Raw genomic sequence first — 22270 nt, forward strand, 5'->3', positions numbered from 1 at the left:
CTTATGTTATTGGCTTTGCCTGTAATGCTAATAAAACGTAACCGTGTTCAGCCCCAAATATAAAGTAAATATCTTATAAAAACTGTAGGCTTTTTCAAAGGCTCTGACAGTGAACTGACTAGTCATCGATTGACCTCTGAGGAATGTTAATGAGCAAGTGGAAACATGTATATGCAGGAGACTGAGCATTATAGCTTCCCTGGAGCAAGGAAACTGAATTTTTCTTCTTTTCTCAGGATATTGTTTAGTTTCTACTGTCTCTGTTTACTCAACCTGTGTTTGAAGAATAGGCAATATTAGCTTCTGTGGGTATTTACTGACACTGCAAACTGACATGATTCTTGAAGTAAAAAAAAAAAAAAAAAGTTGAAGAGGAAAACAGGTTGTCATTTTCCTTACAATCATGTCTTACCTGTGGCAAACCAAAGCCCTGAAGCCTCACTTCACCAGTGGTGGCTGTTGTGGCTACATTTTGTAGCTCTACTCTGACCACAGTTTCCTTTTGTTGTTCCTGAATCGACATCTTTCGCTTGTCCTCCTGTTCTTCTTTCTTGTCTGTCGCATCTGTTGTTTGGGCTTCAGTGGCCAGACTGAGTCCAGACAGGGATTCAGTATGGCTCTCTTGCACTTCTACCCTGGTCACCTTAACTGCAGACTCGTCTGTGGTAGTCATATCCTTGCTTTCTTTAACTGTCTCAAACTCAATACTTGATTCCATCCTTGGTTCTTTTTCTGTTGTAACAGTTTTGTATTCATGCACAATAACATGGATTTCTTCTGTTGTGACACATTTTGCATCCTGGCTCTTGGTTATATGATCTTTTTCCCGTGTCAACACTTGAGCATGTTTTTCTTGGACACCAGGGTCCATGACCTCTTTGAGTCTTTCCTGTGTGGTTGTAAAGAGTTCAAGCTGAGTATCAGTTTGGCTTGGTTTGTCACTGTCTTGTTCAAATAAGCTTATTTCTACTAATTCTGTCTTTGCCTCATGTGGCTGAACCGCTGCAAAAACAGCAGAAGTAGTTTGAGTGGAGTCACTCTGAGCTTCTTTCTCTTGCCTTTCAGTGCTGATATGTTGCACTTTCACTTCAGTCTTAACTGCAGCCTCATGGTGAATGTCAGTCGTGGTCTTCTCTTTGTTTTCTGGCAATTTTTCAAACTGTATACTTGTTTGAACTATTTCTGTCTTTGGTCCCTTGGCTATCATGACAGACATGTTTTCATCCTCCACTTGACTTGTTGGTATATTCTGCTGTAAAGCTAAAACATCTGCCTCCTTGTGGATTCTCTCCACTGTGATAGATGTTTCATTAAGGAACTTGGATGGATCATCCATGCCATATTTCTCAACCTTCACTTCTCCTGTGGTCATCTCAACAGCAGTCTTTTCTGGCTGAATGTCAGTGGAGGTCAGGTCCTTGTTTTCTGGCACCTTTTCACACAGGATACCTGTTTCAATATTTGGTGCCTGTGTGATCTCTCCAGATGTGATTTCATGCTCCTTAGAAGTGGCCTGTGTATCTGGTTGTAAGACACATGCTTCAGTCTCTTTGAGGATTTCCTTCACCCTAACAGACTTTTCCTCCAGACTCTGTGCTCCATCATGCACATCTTTTGTAGACACTTCAGCATGCTCCTGTTGAACCTTGCCATCCTTGACCTCTTTGGGTCTTTCCTGTGTGGTTTTCAAAATGTCTAGCTTAATCGCTGTTTCGCTTGGTTTTACAGTGTCTTGCTCAGATAAGCTAATTTCTGCAACTGTTGTCTTTGCTTCACTCTGTTCCACTGCCACAGCAGCAACAGAGGTGGGTTGAGTGGAGTCACTAGGAATCACATTCTCTTGCCTATCAGTGTTGATTTGTTCAAATTCTGCTCTTGTCTTAACTGCAGCCTTCTCAGGGTGAACGTCAGCTGTAGTGTTCTCTTTGTTTTGTGACTCTCTTACACACTTGGTTTCAGCTGTTTCTATCCTCTGCTCTTTTGCCTTCATGACAAATGTGTTTTCATGTTCCTCAAGGCTGGTCTGTACATCAAGTTGTAAAACACGCACCTCACGCTCCATGTGGATTTTCTCTGTCCTAACAGACTTTCCATCCAGGCTCTTGGGTACATCATGCACACCATGTGTTGACACTTCGGGATGCTCTTCTTGAGCCCCATGTTCCTTGACCTCTGTAGATTTGTCCTGTGTGGTTTTTAAGAGCTCTGTCTTTGTTTCAGTCTGGTTTGGTTTCACTGTGGCTTGCTCATATAAACTTATTTCTATAAATTCTGTCTCTGTGTCACATGGTTGCAATAACTCACAAACAGCAATACACGGTTGAGGAGAGACCCTCTGAGCCACATTGTCTTGACATTCAGTACTGCTTTCTTTCACCTTTATCACAGTCACCTCAACTGAACCTTTCTCAGACTTAACATCAGCAATAGTCTTATCTTTGTTTTCTGGTACTCTTTCACTCAGGATACTTGTTTGAACAATATCTATTCTCGGCTCTTTCTCTCTTGTGACAGATTTGTCTTCATGCTCCTCTCGAGTGGTCTGTATGTCTAGTTGCAGAACGTGCACTTCAGGCCCCATTTGAATTCTCTCCATCATAACAGACTTTTCATCCAACCTCTTGGGTGCTTTGTCAGTGCTATGTGTCAATAGTGTAGGAGGCTGTTCTTGGGCACCATGTTCCTTGACTGCTTTCGGTAGTTCATGGGTGGTTCTTAAGATCTCTATTTGAGTCTCAGTTTGGCTTGGTATAACCATATCTTGCTCAGATAAGTGGATTTCTATAAATTCTGTCCCTGTCTCTTGTGATGCCAATGCTTCAGAAGCAGGAGAAGTTGGCTGAGCAGAGTCTCTTTGAGCCACAATGTCTGGAAATTCAGTAGTGTTTTCGGACACTCCTATCATGGTCATCTGACCTGCAGCCTTCTCTAGTTTGATAACCGCAATAGTTACGTCTTTGTTTCCTGGCTCTCCTTTGCTCTGGATACTTGTTTCAACAAAGCCCATCTTTGGCTCCTTTACTCTTGTGATGGATGTGTTTTCATTCTCCTCTGGACTGGTTGGTATATCTAGTTGAAGAATGCGCACTTCAGGTTCCATTTGGATTTTTACAAACCTTTCACCCACACTTTCTGGGAAATCTTGTATGGCATGTGTAGACACTTCAGTTTGCTCTTCTTTCTGTGTGGTTTTCAAAGGCTCCAAATTAAACACAGCTGCAACATCAACAGAGGCAGGTTCAATTGTGTCACTTTTAGTCACATTGTCAGTACTTCTTTCTCCCACTTCTACCCTGGTAGTCTCAACTGCGGCCTTATCTGGCTGAACTTTAGTTGTAGTCATATCCTTGCTCTCTGGTGCTGTCTCCCTCAGGATATGTGATTGGTTCATATCAGTCTCTAGTTCTTTCTCTTTTGAGACAGTTATGATTTCATATTTCTGTGTACCGGTCTTTGTACTCATTTGTAAAACATTCACTTCTGCCACCTTGTGGATTTCATCCATTTTAGCAGACTTTTCACCCAGGCTCTCTTTGGAATCTTGCATGTCATGTGTTGACACTTTAGCATGCTCTTTTTGGACACTGATTTTCTTGTCCTCTCTGGGTCTTTCGTGTGTGGTGTCTGTGACCTTAAGCTGACTCATTGATTTGCTTAGTTCCATTATTTCTTGCTCAGATGAGCTTATTTCTGCAACTTCTGTCTTTGCCTCATGAGGCCATGCAGCTGCAACAGCTGGTTGAGTGGAGTCACTTTGAGCCACAGTCTGTGCCTCTGGCTGAACTGGCTGTATCTCATGTGTCTGGGTAACCCCTATGTCAGGCATATCAAGGACCAGATATCTCTTCTGAATCTCTGGTGTGTTTTTCCATAATTTGTCAATGTAATCTGCTATTTGTGGTGAGTCCCTAGGCTCTGAAGGGAGCGGTGGTTGTGTTTGAGGTACTGTACTCCCACGTTTCTCTGTAGACTGGGTTATGGTTTGTTCTGGGGCCTTTTTGGATCTGTCTTTAGGCTCCTGTAACTCTGAGGTTGTAGGTTTAGGCAGGGTAAGTGAAATATGTTCTCGAGGTTCAGCATGAGGAGATGTGGTGCAAGTATCCTCTTTATGTGGGTGAGCATCAGCAGCCTTTACAACAACCTCAGATGTGTCAAGAATGACTGTGGTCACTTTCTTTACTGGAAGCTCCTGAATGGCATCAGTGCCACCAACCTGAAAAGCTCTCTTCTCACATACTGAACTGATGTCCTCTACAGTAGCTTGATTCTCCTCTGCAGTTTCCCCTGTTTGAGGGACAGTTGATTTAACAACATCCTTGATTGGAGGCTTGATATCACTTACAATCTCAATTTTCTGACTCTTGGTCTGTGGTGCATGTATCTGTTGTGAGGCAACTTCCAAAATAGGTTTGACCCCTGGAGCCATGGTAATCAATGAACTCTCAGTTTCTTTCTTAGTTATTTCAGGTTCCATATCAGCAGTTCTATTTGAGGCAGCATATGTCTGTGAAATTTCAGAAACCTCTCGACTCTTTGACTTTCTCCTAGTTGGCATGACTTTAGTTTCTTCCAGAACCACAGTTTCAGTCTGTACTGTGACCATCTCTAAAGTTGTGGCAGGCTTCGCTCTGTCAAGTTCTTTCTTAGTATCTTTAGCCTCTACACCAGCGGGTCTTTCAACAACAGAGATTGTCTCTGGAGCTGTGGATACTTCAACATTGTTTGACTTTCTTCTGAGTATAAGCTTAGTTTCTTCCACAGCGGCAACTTCAATTTCCTCTGTGGAAGGTAATTCTGACCTCTGATGGTCATGTTCCTTCTTGGTCTGATTCTGCTCCTTGTTAACAGGTTCTTGGGAAATCTTTCCTTTTTCTTCAACAGTAATTTCAATTGGTGCTGTGACCACCTCTGGGGCTGAGGATGGCTTCTGACTGTCAGACTCCTCCTTGGTCTTTGTCAGCTCTGTGGTAGCAAGTTCTGGGGAAGATTTTAGACCCTTTGACTTTCGCTTGGGTGGAGAAATCTTTCCTTTTTCTTCAACAATAATTTCAGTTGGTGCTGTGACCACCTCTGGAGCTGAAGATGGCTTCTGACTGTCAGGTTCTTCCTTGGTCTTGGTCAGCTCTGTGGTAGCAAGTTCTGGGGAAAGTTTAAGACCCTTTGACCTTCGTTTGGTTGGAGAAATCTTTCCTTTTTCTTCAACAGTAATTTCAGTTGGTGCTGTGACCACCTCTGGAGCTGAGGATGGCTTCTGACTGTCAGACTCCTCCTTGGTCTTTGTCAGCTCTGTGGTGGCAAGTTCTGGGGAGAGTTTAAGACCCTTTGACCGTCGTTTGGTTGGAGAAATCTTTCCTTTTTCTTCAACAATAATTTCAGTTGGTGCTGTGACCACCTCTGGAGCTGAAGATGGCTTCTGACTGTCAGGTTCTTCCTCAGTCTTTGTCAGGTCTGTGGTGGCAAGTTCTGGGGAGAGTTTAAGACCCTTTGACCGTCGTTTGGTTGGAGAAAGCTTTCCTTTTTCTTCAACAGTAATTTCAGCTGGTGCTGTGACCACCTCTGGAGCTGAGGATGGCTTCTGACTGTCAGACTCCTCCTTGGTCTTTGTTAGCTCTGTGGTGGCAAGTTCTGGGGAAGATTTTAGACCCTTTGACTTTCGCTTGGGTGGAGAAATCTTTCCTTTTTCTTCAACAGTAATTTCAGTTGGTGCTGTGACCACCTCTGGAGCTGAAGATGGCTTCTGACTGTCAGGTTCTTCCTTGGTCTTTGTCAGCTCTGTGGTGGCAAGTTCTGGGGAAGATTTTAGACCCTTTGACCTTCTTTTGGTTGGAGAAAGCTTTCCTTTTTCTTCAACAGTAATTTCAGTTGGTGCTGTGATCACCTCTGAAACTGAGGATGGCTTCTGACTGTCAGACTCCTCCTTGGTCTTTGTTAGCTCTGTGGTGGCAAATTCTGGGGAAAGCTCAGGACCCTTTGACCGTTGTTTGGTTGGAGAAATCTTTCCTTTTTCTTCAACAGTAATTTCAGTTGGTGCTGTGACCACCTCTGGAGCTGAGGATGGCTTCTGACTGTCAGGTTCTTCCTCAGTCTTTGTCAGCTCTGTGGTGGCAAGTTCTGGGGAAAGCTCAGGACCCTTTGACCTTCGTTTGGTTGGAGAAATCTTTCCTTTTTCTTCAACAGTAATTTCAGTTGGTGCTGTGACCACCTCTGAAACTGAGGATGGCTTCTGACTGTCAGACTCCTCCTTGGTCTTTGTTAGCTCTGTGGTGGCAAGTTCTGGGGAAAGTTTAAGACCCTTTGACCTTTGTTTGGTTGGAGAAAGCTTTTCTTTTTCTTCAACGGTAATTTCAGTTGGTGCTGTGACCACCTCTGGAGCTGAGGATGGCTTCTGACTGTCAGGTTCTTCCTTGGTCTTTGCCAGCTCTGTGGTGGCAAGTTCTGGGGAAAGTTTAAGACCCTTTGATCTTCGTTTGGTTGGGGAAAGCTTTCCTTTTTCCTCAACAGCAATTTCAGTTGGTGCTGTGACCACCTCTGGAGCTGAGGGTGGCTTCTGACTGTCAGGTTCTTCCTCGGTCTTTGACAGGTCTGTGATGGCAAGTTCTGGGGAAAGTTTAGTACCCTTTGATCTTTGTTTGGTTGGAGAAATCTTTCCTTTTTCTTCAACAGTAATTTCAGTTGGTGCTGTGACCACCTCTGGAGCTGAAGATGGCTTCTGACTGTCAGACTCCTCCTTGGTCTTTTTCAGCTCTGTGGTAGCAAGTTCTGGGGAGAGTTTAAGACCCTTTGACCGTCGTTTGGTTGGAGAAAGATTTCCTTTTTCTTCAACAATAATTTCAGATGATGCTCTGACCATCTCTGCAATTGAAGATGGCTTCTGACTGCCAGGTTGTTCCTCGGTCTTTGACAGGTCTGTGATGGCAAGTTCTGGGGAAAGATTAAGACCCTTTGACCTTCGTTTGGTTGGAGAAATCTTTCCTTTTTCTTCAACAGTAATTTCAGTTGGTGCTGTGACCACCTCTGAAACTGAGGATGGCTTCTGACTGTCAGACTCCTCCTTGGTCTTTGTCAGCTCTGTGGTGGCAAGTTCTGGGGAAAGTTTAAGACCCTTTGACCGTTGTTTGGTTGGAGAAAGCTTTTCTTTTTCTTCAACAGTAATTTCAGTTGGTGCTGTGACCACCTCTGGAGCTGAAGATGGCTTCTGACTGCCAGGTTCTTCCTTGGTCTTTGTCAGGTCTGTGGTGGCAAGTTCTGGGGAAAGTTTAAGACCCTTTGACCTTCCTTTGGTTGGAGAAAGCTTTCCTTTTTCTTCAACGGTAATTTCAGTTGGTGCTGTGACCACCTCTGGCGCTGAAGATGGCTTCTGACTGTCAGGTTCTTCCTTGGTCTTTGTCAGCTCTGTGGTAGCAAGTTCTGGGGAAGATTTTAGACCCTTTGACCTTCGTTTGGTTGGAGAAAGCTCTCCTTTTTCTTCAACAATAATTTCAGTTGGTGCTGTGACCACCTCTGGAGCTGAGGATGGCTTCTGACTGTCAGGTTCTTCCTTGGTCTTTGTCAGCTCTGTGGTGGCAAGTTCTGGGGAAAGTTTAAGACCCTTTGACCTTTGTTTGGTTGGAGAAAGCTTTCCTTTTTCTTCAACAGTAATTTCAGTTGGTGCTGTGACCACCTCTGGAGCTGAAGATGGCTTCTGACTGTCAGGTTCTTCCTCAGTCTTTGTTAGCTCTGCGGTAGCAAGGTCTGGAGAAGTTTTTAGGGCCTTTGACTTTCGTTTGGTTGGAGAAAGCTTTCCTTTTTCAACAGCAGTAATTTCACTTGGTACTGTGGCCACATATGGAGTTGAAAACTTTTGAACATTAAGTTCTTTCTTATCTTGTTCAGGCTCAACATCAGGTGATCTAATATGTGTAACACCTGCCTCAGAAGTTGTGGCAAAGTCACCACTCTTTGACTTTCTTCTGGTTGGTACAAGTTTTGTTTCTTCAATAACAACACTTTTATCTTGGTCACTGAAACTCAAAGAAGATCTTTGACCTTCAGGTGTTTCCTTTAACTGAGGTACCTCAGTGTCAGCAAGTTTAAGAGGAAGTTCTGTATTCTTTGACTTTCTCCTGGGTGGTAGAAATGTACCTTTTTCCACATTAGCAGTGTCAACATCTGAAAGTTGTGAAAAGGCGGTTTTGGGATACTCTTCAGGTTCTTGTTTTGTTTCTCTAAGATCCACACCAATTATTCTATCAAGGGGAGACACTTGCTCTGTAACTATGGAAACATCAAGACTCTTTGACTTCCTCCTGGTTGGTACCAATTTTGTCTCTTCTATAATGACACTTTCAGTTTGCTCTCTCAAATATGGTTGACTTCCTCCCTTGATTTGTGCTACCTGCTGATCTGTGTGTTTTTGAGGAAAGTTTGGACTCTTTGACGTTTGCTTGGGTGGTGAAACCTCTCTTTCTTCCGAAACAGCAATTTCAGGTGGTCCTGGAACAAAGTCTGTGGTTGGAGACTTCTCAGGTTCTGCTGACACTGGTTTAGGAGCACTGGAAACATCTAGAGTCTTTGACTTCTTTCTGGTTCGTATAACCTTACTTTTTTCCACAATAGCAGTTTCAGATGGTTCTGTGATTACCCGTGCAGTTGAAGAAGTGTTCCCATACTCAAGCTCTGCATCGTATTCAGTAGTTATACCCTGGGTAGTGACTGGTTCTGAAGTTGTGGAAAACTTTGAACTCTCTAACTCCTGCCCTTTTGGTACAGACTTAGGCTGGTCAGCATCTCTTTCTGTCATAGGCTCTGAAGTTAGGAGAGACATCAGACTCTCAGAGTCATCCTTGATCTGTGTAGGTTTTGCACTACTAATCTCCAAGGACACTTCTGGACTCTTGGCCTCTTCACTAGTATGTCCCAGCTTGGCCATGGTCTGAGCTTCCTCTGTGAGTGCATCAGTAGTTGAAGCTTTGGACTTTCTTCTGGTAGGTACAGGTTTGGTTACCTCACCAACAACAGGTTCAGACTTTTCAGACTCTTCAAAATCAGGTTTAACTTGCTCAGCTTCAACAGGCTCACCTGAGACATCTAGCTGTATACTTTTAACCTGTGCATCTTGAAAGGTGTTGTAACTTTGTTTTGTAATTAATTCTGAAGCATATGTTGGACTCTGAGATTCTTTTTTTGTTGTTTCAATTGTGGTTTGCTCCTCACAAGTACTTTTTGCATATTCCACCACTGCTGGCACTTTAGGTTTCAAAAATTTAGCCTCAGGTTGCATGGCCTCATATGAAAGTGACAATTCATCTTCAATGGATGTAGAATTTCCTGTTAAGGAATAGGTTTTTTGTGGTTCAGCTTGCTTTTTCTCAGGTGCATGCTTTTGTTTTCGTGGTGGGGCTACTACAGTGGTCTTTGTCTCCTCTAGATTAACAGACAGGACATCAGAGGACTGAATGTCATGCGATTTTTGTTTCCTTCTTTCATCCAGTTCCTTGAATGAAAGGATGAAATGGCATTAATTACAAGTATACAAGAAGCCAGTTTCTTAGCTGTTTCTCAAATATAACACACAATATTTAATGAATTACTTAACTCTTAAATATTTACATTTTTGTTATTATTTGATTTTTAGGTTCCTATGAAATTCTATTACAAATATATTTAATTAAATACCTTTAAGCTCTGACTTAGAGAACCTTTATGTGTGTCTGCTTCTCTGAGTGTCTGTGAACCCTCTTTCTCCAGTCTCTCAAACAACTCCAGCGTCAGGCAGTCTGTTAGAAACTGGTGGTGAGAAAGTGCCTCCTGCAGGCTGACCTGCAACTTTTCACCTTTCTCTATTGTCACCTAAAACCAGAAGGAAAAAGTGTTAAAGTGTCTGTAGTGATGACATCTGTGTGAAATATCAGCAAATGGATCACACATTGTCAGGTGAGTGTAAATAAACCACTGCTAACTACTCCATAGAGCTGAAATGTTACACTTCACAAATCCCTAAACTCGCAAACCTTTCTTAAATAGACTCTTTTTTGTAGGTCCGCTGTCTACCAGCAAGTTGCCCCTGAGGAAAATACTAATAACAAGCTAGCAGCAGAAGACCACATGCAGTATGCACCTCTCAGATTTATTCAACTGCACAAATGTGAAGAAGGGTGTCACTGAACAACGTATTTGACAGCAAGGAAGTAAAAGCATTAAGAGAAAGAAACCTGCACAGAAGAAATTGACTCTGATGGTTTGCTGTGGTTCCACTGCTGCAGGGCATGAAGACAATCTCTCAGACAGCGAGCTGTGTTTGTACAGCAGGTGCCCTGACGCTCCTTTAGCCTGGATTTTAGACTGTAGACAAAATTAAATCACATTTCTTGTAAACACAATATTTTGGATTGTGTCTGCATGTAAAAATCTAGATAAGATAAAAAGGATAACAGGCTAAAAATCTAAAATTTAAAAAACTTTTTTCAGCATAAAAAACTGATTAAACACTGAACTGGTTAAAACATTATTCTGGCACATCAAACAACAACAAATGTTTCTGTGTGTTGTGCCAGTCCTTAAAGCTGGACCAAGAAACCAGGAATTGGAATAGGTTCTAATCTCTGTATACCTAAAATAGGTTATAAATAAAGGAGAACCCTGTGTTTTATTGTAATTGATCAAGAGCAGAATGACCCACCGAGTCTTGTTACTGGTATGTAAGAATAATTGAAAACTAAATAGAAATAGAAGGATCCCATCTGAGAATTTGTTCAAGTAGGCTAACAACAGTTTAAAAAGCCCCCGTGGTGAACTGGACAGATTGTCCTGCATGTCATCTGAGTTCATTAGGTTTATGCTTCATCATATATTTCCTCATTTATATCTTGAATGAAACAAAAACATATGAATCAAACAAAAAGTGGAAAAAAATAGTGGTGCTGGTTGCCGTTTGACCTGAGTAACAATAAGAGTCATAAGTGTGAAATATTTTTGTTTTATATCTCTGACAGCTTTACTACAAAAATAAATAAACATCACAAGTTTTGTAGATACCTGTCATGTTGCTGGCATAAAGATTCAACCACACTGACAATTTCTGCTGGCACCTCATTGGTGGCAGGTGTTGACTGTACTTCCTGGCGGAGATCGTGTAGTTTCACACCCAGATCTTCAAGTGACTTCTCACAGTTCTAACAGAAGGGAACAACAATATTACATAAGTGGTGTATGCATGTCTGCAGCTTCTTAACTGCACAGGTTAATATTTTTGATGTGGGCTGCCCCTAAGAAGTTGCTTTAATAGAACAATTGAATAATAACAGAATTTAGGGCACTGTGAGTGTGCAAAATAGTTTTTAAAAGCATCTGTTTTCAGTCATAGATTTTGGTCAGCCATTTATATTTCAAAATAAAAATAAACACAACAACAACAAACAAATAAATCAATAACAACCTGGAGACTGTGCCAGTGTTGCTGGAGCTGAGCGATGTTATTCTGTGGTTCGCTGTAACTGAGTGCCTGGTCCAGAGAGCGGAGCTCCCACTGCAGGGCTGCCGATCTCTCCTTTAGATCCTGGGCCCTCCTGGCCAACTGACTCTCCAGCTCTGCCAGCCGGGCCTCACAGGCTGTCAGGCGCTCCCTCACCTCCTGCTCCGAGGTGGCACAGAGGTTGTGGAGGTGACTGACCTCCAGGTTAAGAGCATCCTGTCCTCCAGGGGTGCACAGGCTCAGCAAATTGTCTCTGGCAGAGTCCAGCTCCTTCATCTCTCTCTGCTCCCTGTCCACTGTTTGGAGCAAAGCCTGGGGATCCAGATTATTGAAAAGCAGAGTGAAGAGTGATCAACATCCTTTGAAAGTGTTTTTAACTATTTGGTCAGAAGTAGTAAAACCTGAAATATTGGAACAGTTCAAGATTTTTGGGCATTGGTTCAGAAATGTCCACGAACAACAGCACTCAACATGTGCATTGTAGATGGCTACAACCACAACAAAGAACCAAAAACAATAGTATAATTAGGCTGATTTAATTTGTCAGATTGTCAAAATAAAGTAACAGCTGCTACATTGTGTTATGTATTTTAAAAATACACATTTGCAATTTGTTAGTGATAACTGAACCTGAGCATACATTCCACACATTAATCCTCAAGTGTCTTATTGGTCTGTTTCTAGTAAAGAAATTTCTTCAGTTTGGTGCAACACAACATGAACAATTTCAGTGATAGATCAAAAATAGGTGCCTCTGGAATATCTAACAACAAACAACTGTGTGTTTGTGTTGTACTGTCTGACCTTCAGAGTGTTGACAGCACTGTGAAGACCCCGTCTGTCAGTTGGAGGAGCACCCAGGCCTTTAACCTGCTCCCTCAGCCAGTCCTGAGCTGCTTCATGCTGCTCCACCAGCTGGGTGCACTGCCTCTCTGTCAGGATGCCCTGCTCCAAGTTAGCTACTGCATCCTGAAAATAACAGTAGTTACATTATAGCATGCCAAGTAACCTCACTATTGGTTAAACCCTGGTTACTAGCTTAGTTGTTAAGGCAGATAATATTACTTTAGACAAGAGGAGATTTTATTTTTAAGGGGGGAAAAAGTATAAGAGAATATTGGAATGAGACACAGAAAAGGATCTTGTTTCAGTTCATTGTACTAAACAGAGAAGCTGAGTAATACAGTTTTAACTTTTATCCAGAAGGTAAGAGACCACGACTCGTCTTATAATCTAACATTCCAGTGTTATAAAGATAAAACCACCCACAAAGAAAAGGTATTACTAATAATACAATGTAAAAGGTGCAAGGCAGTTAAATTTTCTATGGTGATTTCTAAATTAGACAGATTACAGTATTTATGGAAGAAATTCCATGCCTTAGTAACTGCTGAATTTACTATTGATTCACAAGAGTTAACAGAGTTAAGTAATGTTCAGACATGTTTACATTGACACATTGCCTCAATGGAAATATATATTTTTATTGGGACAGCAACTGAACAAATTTACAAAGTCTAAAAATGACTTTGTGTAAAAGTGACAGGAACAAACCGTCTACTTTTCTATTTAAAAACTTAACAATGAAGATCACTTGTATTTTTCTCTGGGATCACTGCTGTACTCACAGTCAGCTCTTTCAGCAGAGCAGGAATAGACTCCTGCTTGGCTGCCCAGGAGGGGTCCATCCAGTCACGGTCCTGTGTGATCTCAAACAGCTCTGCAGCCTGGAGGACAGTGAGGATGTTGTAAACCATGTACTCCATTTTATTTTGTGAGCTTTAACCTAATAACATTTTCCTCATTTAATCTTAATCATGTTATTACATCTAAATTTAAGTTGTCCAAAAAACTGCATAAGTAATAAGCATGCCATTTCTGATGGGATGTGAAACTGCTACAACATTAATAATACTCTGACAACATATTGCTCAATTTTCTTTGCTGTGAGGTCTTTACCTGTGTGCAGAGGTCTGAGAGGACAGGGGCCAGCGCTGTGCTCTGGTCCAGCAGGGTCTGGGCCTGTTCCACTGCTTGCCTCCGTTCTCCCAGGCCCGGCCAGGGGAAGACACGTGGCAGGCTGGATGTTTGATTCTGGAGCTCAGCCAGACGGGCCTCAGCATGGTCTCGCTTGTGCTGACAGGACTCCAGGCGCTCTGCAACACCCTTTAAATCTCTAGTGAGTAACAGCAGTTGACAGGTAACATTAGAAATCTGAATAAGTTCAATAAGCAGATCTGATAAAATGTCATCAAACCCTTTCATTGGGAGGGAATCTAGTCTGTTGCAAAATGCTGAACCTGGATAATGAGCTTCAGGCAGCTGATCTGCATCTGAGCTCACAAAAAAAACAGATAAAAGGTTTCCCCTCAAACATGTGAAAACAACTTCCTGTACCTGCGAGTCTCCTCAGCAGCCTGAAGCACCGTCCTCCACTGCTGCTCAATGTCTTCCACCATCTGCTGAACCTCTTGTTTCTTTTCTCCCTCCAGGTCTTTTTGCTTACAAAGACTCTGTGCTCGGTTCTTCAGCTCCATCACTTGAGCCTCGCCATTGGACTTGGAGTTAAAGATGAGCTGAAGGCACAATCATAAAGTTTTCATTAGATATTTTTATTCATTATAGATATTTAAACATCCTTTGTCCACTGCCCTAAAATAAGACTATAAAATAATGATTATTTACTTGGTGTACTTTCCTACTGAAAACAAAAAATACCTTTTAAATGCACATTATTTACAAAACACATTAGATATTACTATGTTTTACCTGTGCTGTGTTCAGCCTGTCCTCTATTTGAACCTTGTTGCCCTGAGTGCCTTTCCCTTTGGAGTCAGCCTGCTCCTGCAGCTCTTTAACCCAGGTTTTAGTGCTTGCTGCTTGGGTACAGAAGGCCTCCATCTCCCTGGAGACCAAGTATTGGACCTCAGCTTTCTTCAGCGTGTTCTCAGCAGTCTGCAGGACCGTACTCCATTGCTCCTCTGAGTCTTTTACTGTCTGCTGAGCCTCTCGTCTCGTGTTCTCCTCCAGGTCCTCCTGGTCAGACAGACTCTGGCTTTGTCTCCTCAGCTCTGTCAGCTTGGAGTCTCCCTCAGGCTTGGAGCTCAGGATCGTCTGAGAAGAAGTTAAAAGTGTGTTGCAAACAAACAGTCAGGGAAAATAGGATGTCGAGAGAGCAAAAAACAACAATCAACAATCTAACAAAAATAATCTGAACATTCAAATCAATCCTGTTTTGACTTATGACAAAATATAAAATACTACAAAAATTAAACCTGTTTTTGCTCAGGATGATAAAAACATGCAAAAGTTAAGTTATGACTCAACAAACAAAATTTAAACAAAAGTAATTTACATAAGCAAGGACCAAAAACAGCACGCTTGCTAGCTATATGTCATTCATAACTTTTATATTAGCACAGATGCATATTTTCCTTATTGTTTCAACTGACCTGTGCAATGTTTATTCTCTTCTCTGGATCTGTCTGACCATCCAGAGAGACAAGGCTCTGCTGCTTCTCTTCCAGCCAGGCTCTGGTGTTTCCTCTCAGCGCCTCATAGTTCCTCAGCTGGTCCTCCAGAGCACACTGCTTCTCAGCCATATCCAGGGCCTGCTTAGCTTCCTGCAGGACTCTAGTCCACTGTTCCTCGGCGTCTCTTACTTTTTGTTCAACCTCTTGTTTTTTGCGTTCCTCAAGGTCCTGACCACACAAACTCTGTCCTTGTCTCCTCAGCTCCTGGAGCCTGGAGTCTCCTTCAGGCTTGGAGCTCATGACGTCCTGAAGATAAGATAAAGAAAACCACATCTAAAATGCAAGGCTTGTTTTGAAACAATGACAATAACCTGTGAATTCCACAGAATTATTGTGTGGTTGGGACACAAGCCAGTTTACTTGGGTTACTGTAGCACATGCCTGCCTAAACACCTCTGACCCAACAGGATCTGCAGTCCACTGAATGTTTTTGTCAGAAGGGGGGTGATCAACAACAAGCCAATTACCCCTCAGCTTGACATTAACACTTTAGTACCAACAACTTAAATAAGGTTATTCGGTTGTTACTACTACAGTTTTAATAAATAGTTGCAGACTTCATCCAGCAGCCACAGTATCATTCACTCTCTTAGCTCGATGTTTTGGTCTCCACCAGCTCCAGCTCTGTAGCTGCTAAATGTTCCACTATCATCTCCACTATGGTGATGTCATTCCTCCCTGTAACCTGAGCCACACTGCTCTTGGCCTCTCAGCTCACCTGTGCTGTGTGCAGTCTGTCCTCAGCACTGGTTTGGCTGCCTAGCGGGCCCAGTTGCTGTTGGAGGTCTACAAGCCAGTGTCCAATATCCTGCTGACAGGTATCAAATTCTCTCAGCTGAAAAGGAAAAGATACGTGTATAATGAGGTGGTTTAAAATCAGGGAGATGGAGGACGTGTTTGGCTCATGTTGATTTAGAGAGTTTATCATACATTCCCACTGTGGGAGCATTTTCAGACTTGTAAAAATACGATCATCCTTCTGACACCTACAGGGCCAATAAACTATTTCTGGGTCAAAACAGAATTAATACATTAAAATATAAATATTTATGTGTTACATATATTCCAAGTGATGTACAATCACAGTGGATCTCAGGTTTAAAATGAGCCTCCCTGCATATTTTGGCCACCACTTATGCTGTAAATAGAAGACCATGTTCTGTGTGAGAGCTGCAGTGCAGAGGAAATGAGTCCCTTTCCTAAAACATGGGTGAACAGTCCTTCTCAAGAAAAGACCATCTGATGATGGACAAATGACTTCTGAGTGACACCAGAGTTACTTGTTTCTGTTTAGACTGCTAAAAATTTAAAACTAACTTCAATTAACAGTTAAGTTGATTATTACATTAACTGATGTCAGTATACTCCAAGAACAGCAAAGAAGAGCCCAAGATGCTTCTCTTGCCTGCGTTTATATAGTCACCTTTAATGGCACCCTAACCTTAACTGTAATAAAGGTCAAAAACTGACTTCTCTCACCTCCATCTTCCTCCTCTCAGTCTCCTGAGTGATCTGAGCCTCTGCAGCAGCCTTGATCTGTTGAGCGGCCTGCAGGACCGTCCTCCACTGCTCCTCTGTGTCCCTGACAGTCTGCTGAACATACACTCTCCTGCCCTCGTCTGCATCTTTATTGTCACACAGACTCTGGCCTCGCCTCCTCAGGTTGTTCACCTTACAGTCCCCTTCAGGTCTGGAGCTCAAGATGGTCTACAGAAAAATAAAAACCCACAATATTCATCAACTGCAACAGCTGTTAATACAATAAAAGACCAGGAAGAAAGAGGAAGAGTTAGGCTGCAGAACATAATCAGACAACAGCTATTCTTAGGTCTTTACAGCTAATGGGAGAGAAAATGTACAGATAAAGAAAGGGTCATGTTCTTATATAATTGAAAAGGGTTTCTCCTCTTCACAGCAGCCATTTAGGACACCTCAGACTTATCCTCTATCAGTTTAAAATGTACCTGGCCAAGCTAATCAGCATTTCATGACAATATTAATATGAATCCCCCATATTTCTACAATTCCAAACATCAGGGGCGTCTTACACTGACACTTGTACTGCCAATATCTTTTTAAAGGCAATAAGGTCAGAGAACAAACCTCGACTGTGTGACACCTCTCCTCAGGTGGTGTGTGACTACCCACAGACTGCAGTTTCTGCTGTCTTTCTCTGATCCAGGACTGAGTGTTTTTACTCTGAGTGTTGAAGTCGTCTGAAAGACTTCTCAGCTCTGCCTGTCTGGCAGCCTGCACGACTGTTCTCCACTGCTGCTCTGTGTCTTCTATCAGCAGCTGGACCTCTGGTTTCCTGCTCTCCTCCAGCTGCTCACACAGACTCTCGCCTCGTCTCTTCAGGTCGAGCACCTTGGACTCACCCTCGGGTCTGCTGGTCAACACAGCCTGAAGGTAAACACAGGTGAAATGGTCGTTGAGATCAGAAGTTTCCAAAGACCTCAATCCAACTACAAACCGGTCACTGGTCACCACTGCTGGATACTTAGTCAATCAAACATGACGTTTGTGTGTAAAGTAAGTAAAAAAAACAATACTGACACTAAATAATTTCTTCACCTGTGCAACCTGTAACCTTTCTTCAAACTGCATTTGGCTACTGAGGGTCAGCAGCTTCTGCTTCTGCCCTTTGATCCAGGACTGGATGTTTTCAGTTTGGGTTTTGAAAGCATCAAAGTCCCTCTCAGAGGCAGCTTGACCCTCTGCCTTGCTGAGAGCCTCCTCAGCAGCCTGCAAGACTCTGCTCCACTGCTCCTCTTTGTGTTTAACTGCGTCCTGAACCTCTTGTCTCTTGCTGTCATCCAAGGCCTGGTTGTCACACAGACTCTGACATTGTTGCTTCAGATCGTGGAGCTTTGAATCTCCCTCAGATTTGGAGCTCAGAGAAGCCTGAAAATAACAAATATCCCTTTAAGTGACCACTGTGATTCTATCCTGAAAAAAAACACCTTTACAAGAAGTTCTTAAAATTTGAACCCACCACAAACTGATCCACACACAATCTTAAACTTACTTGTGCAATCTGTAACTTTTCTTCAACTTGCATGTGACCACCAACAGGCTGCAGGCTCTGTTCCTGGTCTCTGATCCAGGACTGGAAATTTTCATTTTGGGTTTTGAAAGAGACCAGGTCTTGGTCCAGCAGGGCTTGTGTTTCCACCTTGTTGAGAGCTCCCTCAGCTGTCTGCAGGGCTGTCCTCCACTGCTCCTCCATTTCTCTGACTGACTCTTGGATTTCTTGTTTCCTGCTCTTGTCCAGGTCTTCCTGTTCACAAAGACTCTGGCTTTGTCTTTTGAGGTTGTTCATCTTAGAATCTCCCTCAGGCTTGGAGCTCAGAATGGTCTGGGGATGCAATGGGAGAAATTTTGAAAACTTTTGGAAAAGAAAAATATTTTACAGTCACGTCAACGGTGTGGCCTCTGACCTGCAACGTCAAGTAGTAGTTGGTCCAACACTTTGTTCCAGATTGAAATATTTGTTACATTTGATAGAATACAATAAAATTTTGTACTAACCCTAAATCCAACCCTTATATTCATGGTCCTCTGAGGATAAATCCTAAAGACTTTGGTGATCTTCTGAGTTTTCATCTCTTGCCTCCAACAGGTCAAATGTTCTACTTGTGCAACACTCAGTTACATGGCAGGTTAAGTCTAAACCTTATAATTAAATTCCTGTCAGCTTCAGCTAAGGCTAACATACGAGGCTAATATGAATATTTGAGTAACTTTTAACTCTTTCCACTGACCTGTGCTTTGCGCATCTCCTCAGTCTGGCTTTCACTGCCAGGGGTGGTGAGGGGTTGCAGCAGGTCTCTGATCCAGGTCCTGGTTCTCCCAGCCTGGGTATTAAACCTGTCGTACTCCTCCTCCAGGGCACTCTGGGCCTCGGCCTGTTTCTGCAGCTTGGCCTCCAGGTTTTTGTAGCGCTGTATCAGGTTATCACTGTCTTTCAGGAGGCTTTCAGCTCTGACACCTTGTCTTCGTATTGATGCTAACAGCTCACTGAGGGTCTCGGCTCTGCCACTGTCACATGGAAAAGAGAGACACAAGGTATAAAAGACAATTTATCCCACAGCAAGTGGTGAATCTGTACTGCTCTGTGGATTAACTGTGCATGGCTTCAGGCTCCTAAATATGCAGTGTAAGTATAAAAACATGCGTCTTAAATTCTACAACCATCCATTACAATGGTGAAAAATTTATTAGTGCAATTTTGGATGATTTCTACTCTACATGTTTTTTTTTGTTCATTCAAGTTTGATATGTTGCTGCATTCATTTTCATATCATTATATAATATTTTAATTTTCAAACTGAACATTTACCACTATCCTAACTCTACTATCCTATCTCAGGACAAATCTTTGTCACAACATTTTAATTCTCCAGAGAGAGACATATATATGTATAATATAGTGGTAAGTAATCAATGTACTGTACGGTTTGCAAACAGGAACATTTCTCTCAGTAAAAACTTTACTAAAATGTTTAACACCTTCACTTCTGCTGTGAAGACGTACATGTGTTATGCACACTTGTATTAATACCATATATAATCCTGTTTTACAACACATGAGCTGGAGTGCTGTAAACAAGTGTTGAATATCACCTTTCATCCTGAAGGTCTTTGAGGAGAAGTTTGACTTTGTCCGACACCACAGACTCTTTCTCTTTGCTCTGCAGCCACTCTCGGAAGCTACTGTGCTGCTTTTGAAGACTAGAGAACAAATGAAAAACACACAGATGCAAGTCAAGAAACATGTTAACTTACACTTACTATTTCACTGATCACAAAGTCCAGACTATAATGTTGTGTTCATACATGATAAAATGTATGAATAAAACATTACGTTAGCTGGTGCTGGGAATAAAGCATTTACCTGTTTAAGTCACTGAGAAGCGACTCCAATTGTTTCTGTCTGTTGAGGCAGTGGGTTCTGAACGTGCCCACCTCCTCCTGCTGCTCCTTCAGCCAGTCGGTGAAGTCAGAGAGCTGCTGGGGAGGGATCTGCTGGCTGCCTCTCTCCAGCTGAAGCTTCATTTGGTCCAGACGTCTCTCTCCATCCTTGGACTTTAAGAAACCCTGATGCACACCAGAGAAACAGTGAGGACCCATCCATCTGGAGAAGTTTTATCTATTTATCAGACCTAGATCCCATGGGTTCATATGACTTCATCCACCTACTCCTCCATCCACTCACAGTGAGTCTTTGCAGAGATAATTCCGCATCTGCTCTGCTCTCAGGGTTCTCAAAGCATTCATTGACAGACAGCTGCAGGTCCTGGAACCATCCCTCAAATGACTGCCTTTCATCTGAGGACAAATTAGAAACTATTTCCATCATGAAGACAGAAAGAATAACATATCAAAATAAGAACAATTTAATTCCCAAAGGACAAATTAAGCATTAAAAAAATAAATTAAGACAGATTCAGGTTTGACTTTGAAACAGTTTGAAACAAGAAATACAAACCTTTGACCACTTTGAGCAGGCCCTGGTCCCTCTCCTCTCTCTTCAGGTGGATCATGTCTTTGGTGCGGGAGATGGCCTCTCTCAGCCTGCTGCAGTCCACAGACAGTGCCTCCAACACCTGCGGACTGGCCACACTGGAAACCAAACCCACCTCCTTCAACACGGACTCAGCCTGTTCCTCCTGAGCCTCAAGATCATCACACAGATCCTGGTAGAGAGAGATGAAATAGTGAAAATAGCGAACTCACAAATGTGGAACTGAGAGGTTGATTTGAATTTGCTCAAAACCCATGAAAAACTAGGGTGCTCACAGGGTATACTTGCACAGTATGTTTATTATCCTATTTGCTTCATTGTTACAATGCTATAATGTACTTTGCTCTAACATGAAACAGCTGTGTACCTGTGTCTGGGCTTCGACCTTTGGTCCTAAAGCATCAACCTTACTGAGAGAACACTGGATGTTCTCAACAGCTGACTGGCACTCCTCTATCTTCTCAGCTAGGTGTTTCTTCACAGCTATGAGCTCCTCAAAGACGTCTGTGCAGTCAGTAAACAGCTCCTTCACCTGCTCCATCCTCTTCCTCAGCTGGGTTTCCATCACCTGGAAGATGCGTTGCAGAGAGGAAAAGAGCAGCGTAGAGTAGAATAGAGTAAATTTTCATTGTTACTAAGTACTGATGAATTTCTCAACCACAGCAGCTCTTATCAAAACCCTGCACAAAGGACACAAACACTGTGGAAGAATATCTCTTAATGTTTCAACTCACCTGCAGCTCCAATGGAGCCTCCTGACTCTGCAGCATTTGCTGGATCTCTACAGACTTCTTGTGGAAATGCTCAATGTTCTCCTCATTAGCATGGATCTCATCCTACAGCGTGGAGTGTAAAATGGTTGAAGGTGACCATAAAATGAAAACCTGCCTGTAAAGTATTGTGAATTTAACTTCCACAGAAATCTTACCCTCATGGCGAGTACTTGTTGCTCGTTGTTGAAGGGGTGGCTCTCTGCAAACAAGGCGAGTTTGGCTCCTGCCCAGCTATCCACCTCTCCTCCCAGCATCAGCTGCTTCTCCCACAGCTCCAGTCCCACTTTAAGGTTGTCCATGTACGCATCTGTCTTCTCAGTCACCTGCAAGAGCAACAAAAAAAAGTGTTCAGTCAAGTACCAGTCAGGGTTTCCAAACTGGACTTAAGTCTTTTTGCGATTGGTGCAGCTTTGAAACTTAATTCTAATATTTCTCACAGACAGAGCTGCTCATCAAGGCAGGAGATACTGTATCTCAGTGGGTGGAGCCAAGCAATGTTAATGTTTTTACATAGTTAAAAATCTTTCTATGATCTGTCTCCTTCCTTTAAACCATTCAACATCCAAGTTTAGTAGAATTCTTCTGTTTGTTGGTAAATATGATATGGTATATGATGTATATGATATATATGATGAATATACTATGCATATGTTCCCATCTCATATCTAGGGTAATATATAATGCATAGATTCTTACATCCAGCCAGTTGTCCATCAGAGTGTCAGCCTCTGCTTCAAAGGGAGACTCACTGCAGTCTGGGAACTTCTTCAGTTGGGACTGCAGCTGTCTGCAAACACCTCTCATCTCTTCCATACGCTCCCCAAGGCCGCCCAACTCCTCCTTAATATCATGGACCTGCATAAACATACACATGTCAACATGCAGTACACCTGAATACACAGTGAGAACGACAGTCTTCTGTTGGAATGTGTCTGCCATCTACTGGTTATTCACACTTACTGTGTATACACACAAGAATTTAAGCCGT

General features: G+C 42.6%; 1 protein-coding gene across 2 annotated transcripts in view; it reads right to left on the reverse strand.

The window, feature by feature from the left end:
- syne2b (spectrin repeat containing, nuclear envelope 2b) overlaps nt 1-22270 on the reverse strand; it is a 141466-nt gene that overhangs the window by 81218 nt on the left and 37978 nt on the right. For both annotated transcript variants that reach the window (XM_071497874.1, XM_071497876.1), the window contains exons 34-58: nt 21979-22137; nt 21438-21605; nt 21244-21345; nt 20877-21077; nt 20474-20681; nt 20201-20313; nt 19880-20082; nt 19609-19716; nt 18747-19023; nt 18011-18340; nt 17557-17886; nt 17086-17385; nt 16462-16689; nt 15701-15817; nt 14902-15228; nt 14219-14563; nt 13847-14025; nt 13409-13625; nt 13078-13176; nt 12254-12418; nt 11414-11761; nt 11014-11150; nt 10191-10320; nt 9655-9828; nt 413-9472 (exon numbers count right to left, since the gene is read on the reverse strand). In XM_071497874.1, the coding sequence (XP_071353975.1) occupies nt 413-9472; nt 9655-9828; nt 10191-10320; nt 11014-11150; nt 11414-11761; nt 12254-12418; nt 13078-13176; nt 13409-13625; nt 13847-14025; nt 14219-14563; nt 14902-15228; nt 15701-15817; nt 16462-16689; nt 17086-17385; nt 17557-17886; nt 18011-18340; nt 18747-19023; nt 19609-19716; nt 19880-20082; nt 20201-20313; nt 20474-20681; nt 20877-21077; nt 21244-21345; nt 21438-21605; nt 21979-22137 (14025 nt within the window). The remainder of the gene's footprint in view (nt 1-412; nt 9473-9654; nt 9829-10190; nt 10321-11013; nt 11151-11413; nt 11762-12253; nt 12419-13077; nt 13177-13408; nt 13626-13846; nt 14026-14218; nt 14564-14901; nt 15229-15700; nt 15818-16461; nt 16690-17085; nt 17386-17556; nt 17887-18010; nt 18341-18746; nt 19024-19608; nt 19717-19879; nt 20083-20200; nt 20314-20473; nt 20682-20876; nt 21078-21243; nt 21346-21437; nt 21606-21978; nt 22138-22270) is intronic.

This window comes from Trachinotus anak, unplaced genomic scaffold (genome assembly GCF_046630095.1).
Source record: "Trachinotus anak isolate AG129_WGS33_773 ecotype Australia unplaced genomic scaffold, CSIRO_AGI_Tana_v1 ptg000015l, whole genome shotgun sequence".
Taxonomy (NCBI): Eukaryota; Metazoa; Chordata; class Actinopteri; order Carangiformes; family Carangidae; genus Trachinotus; species Trachinotus anak.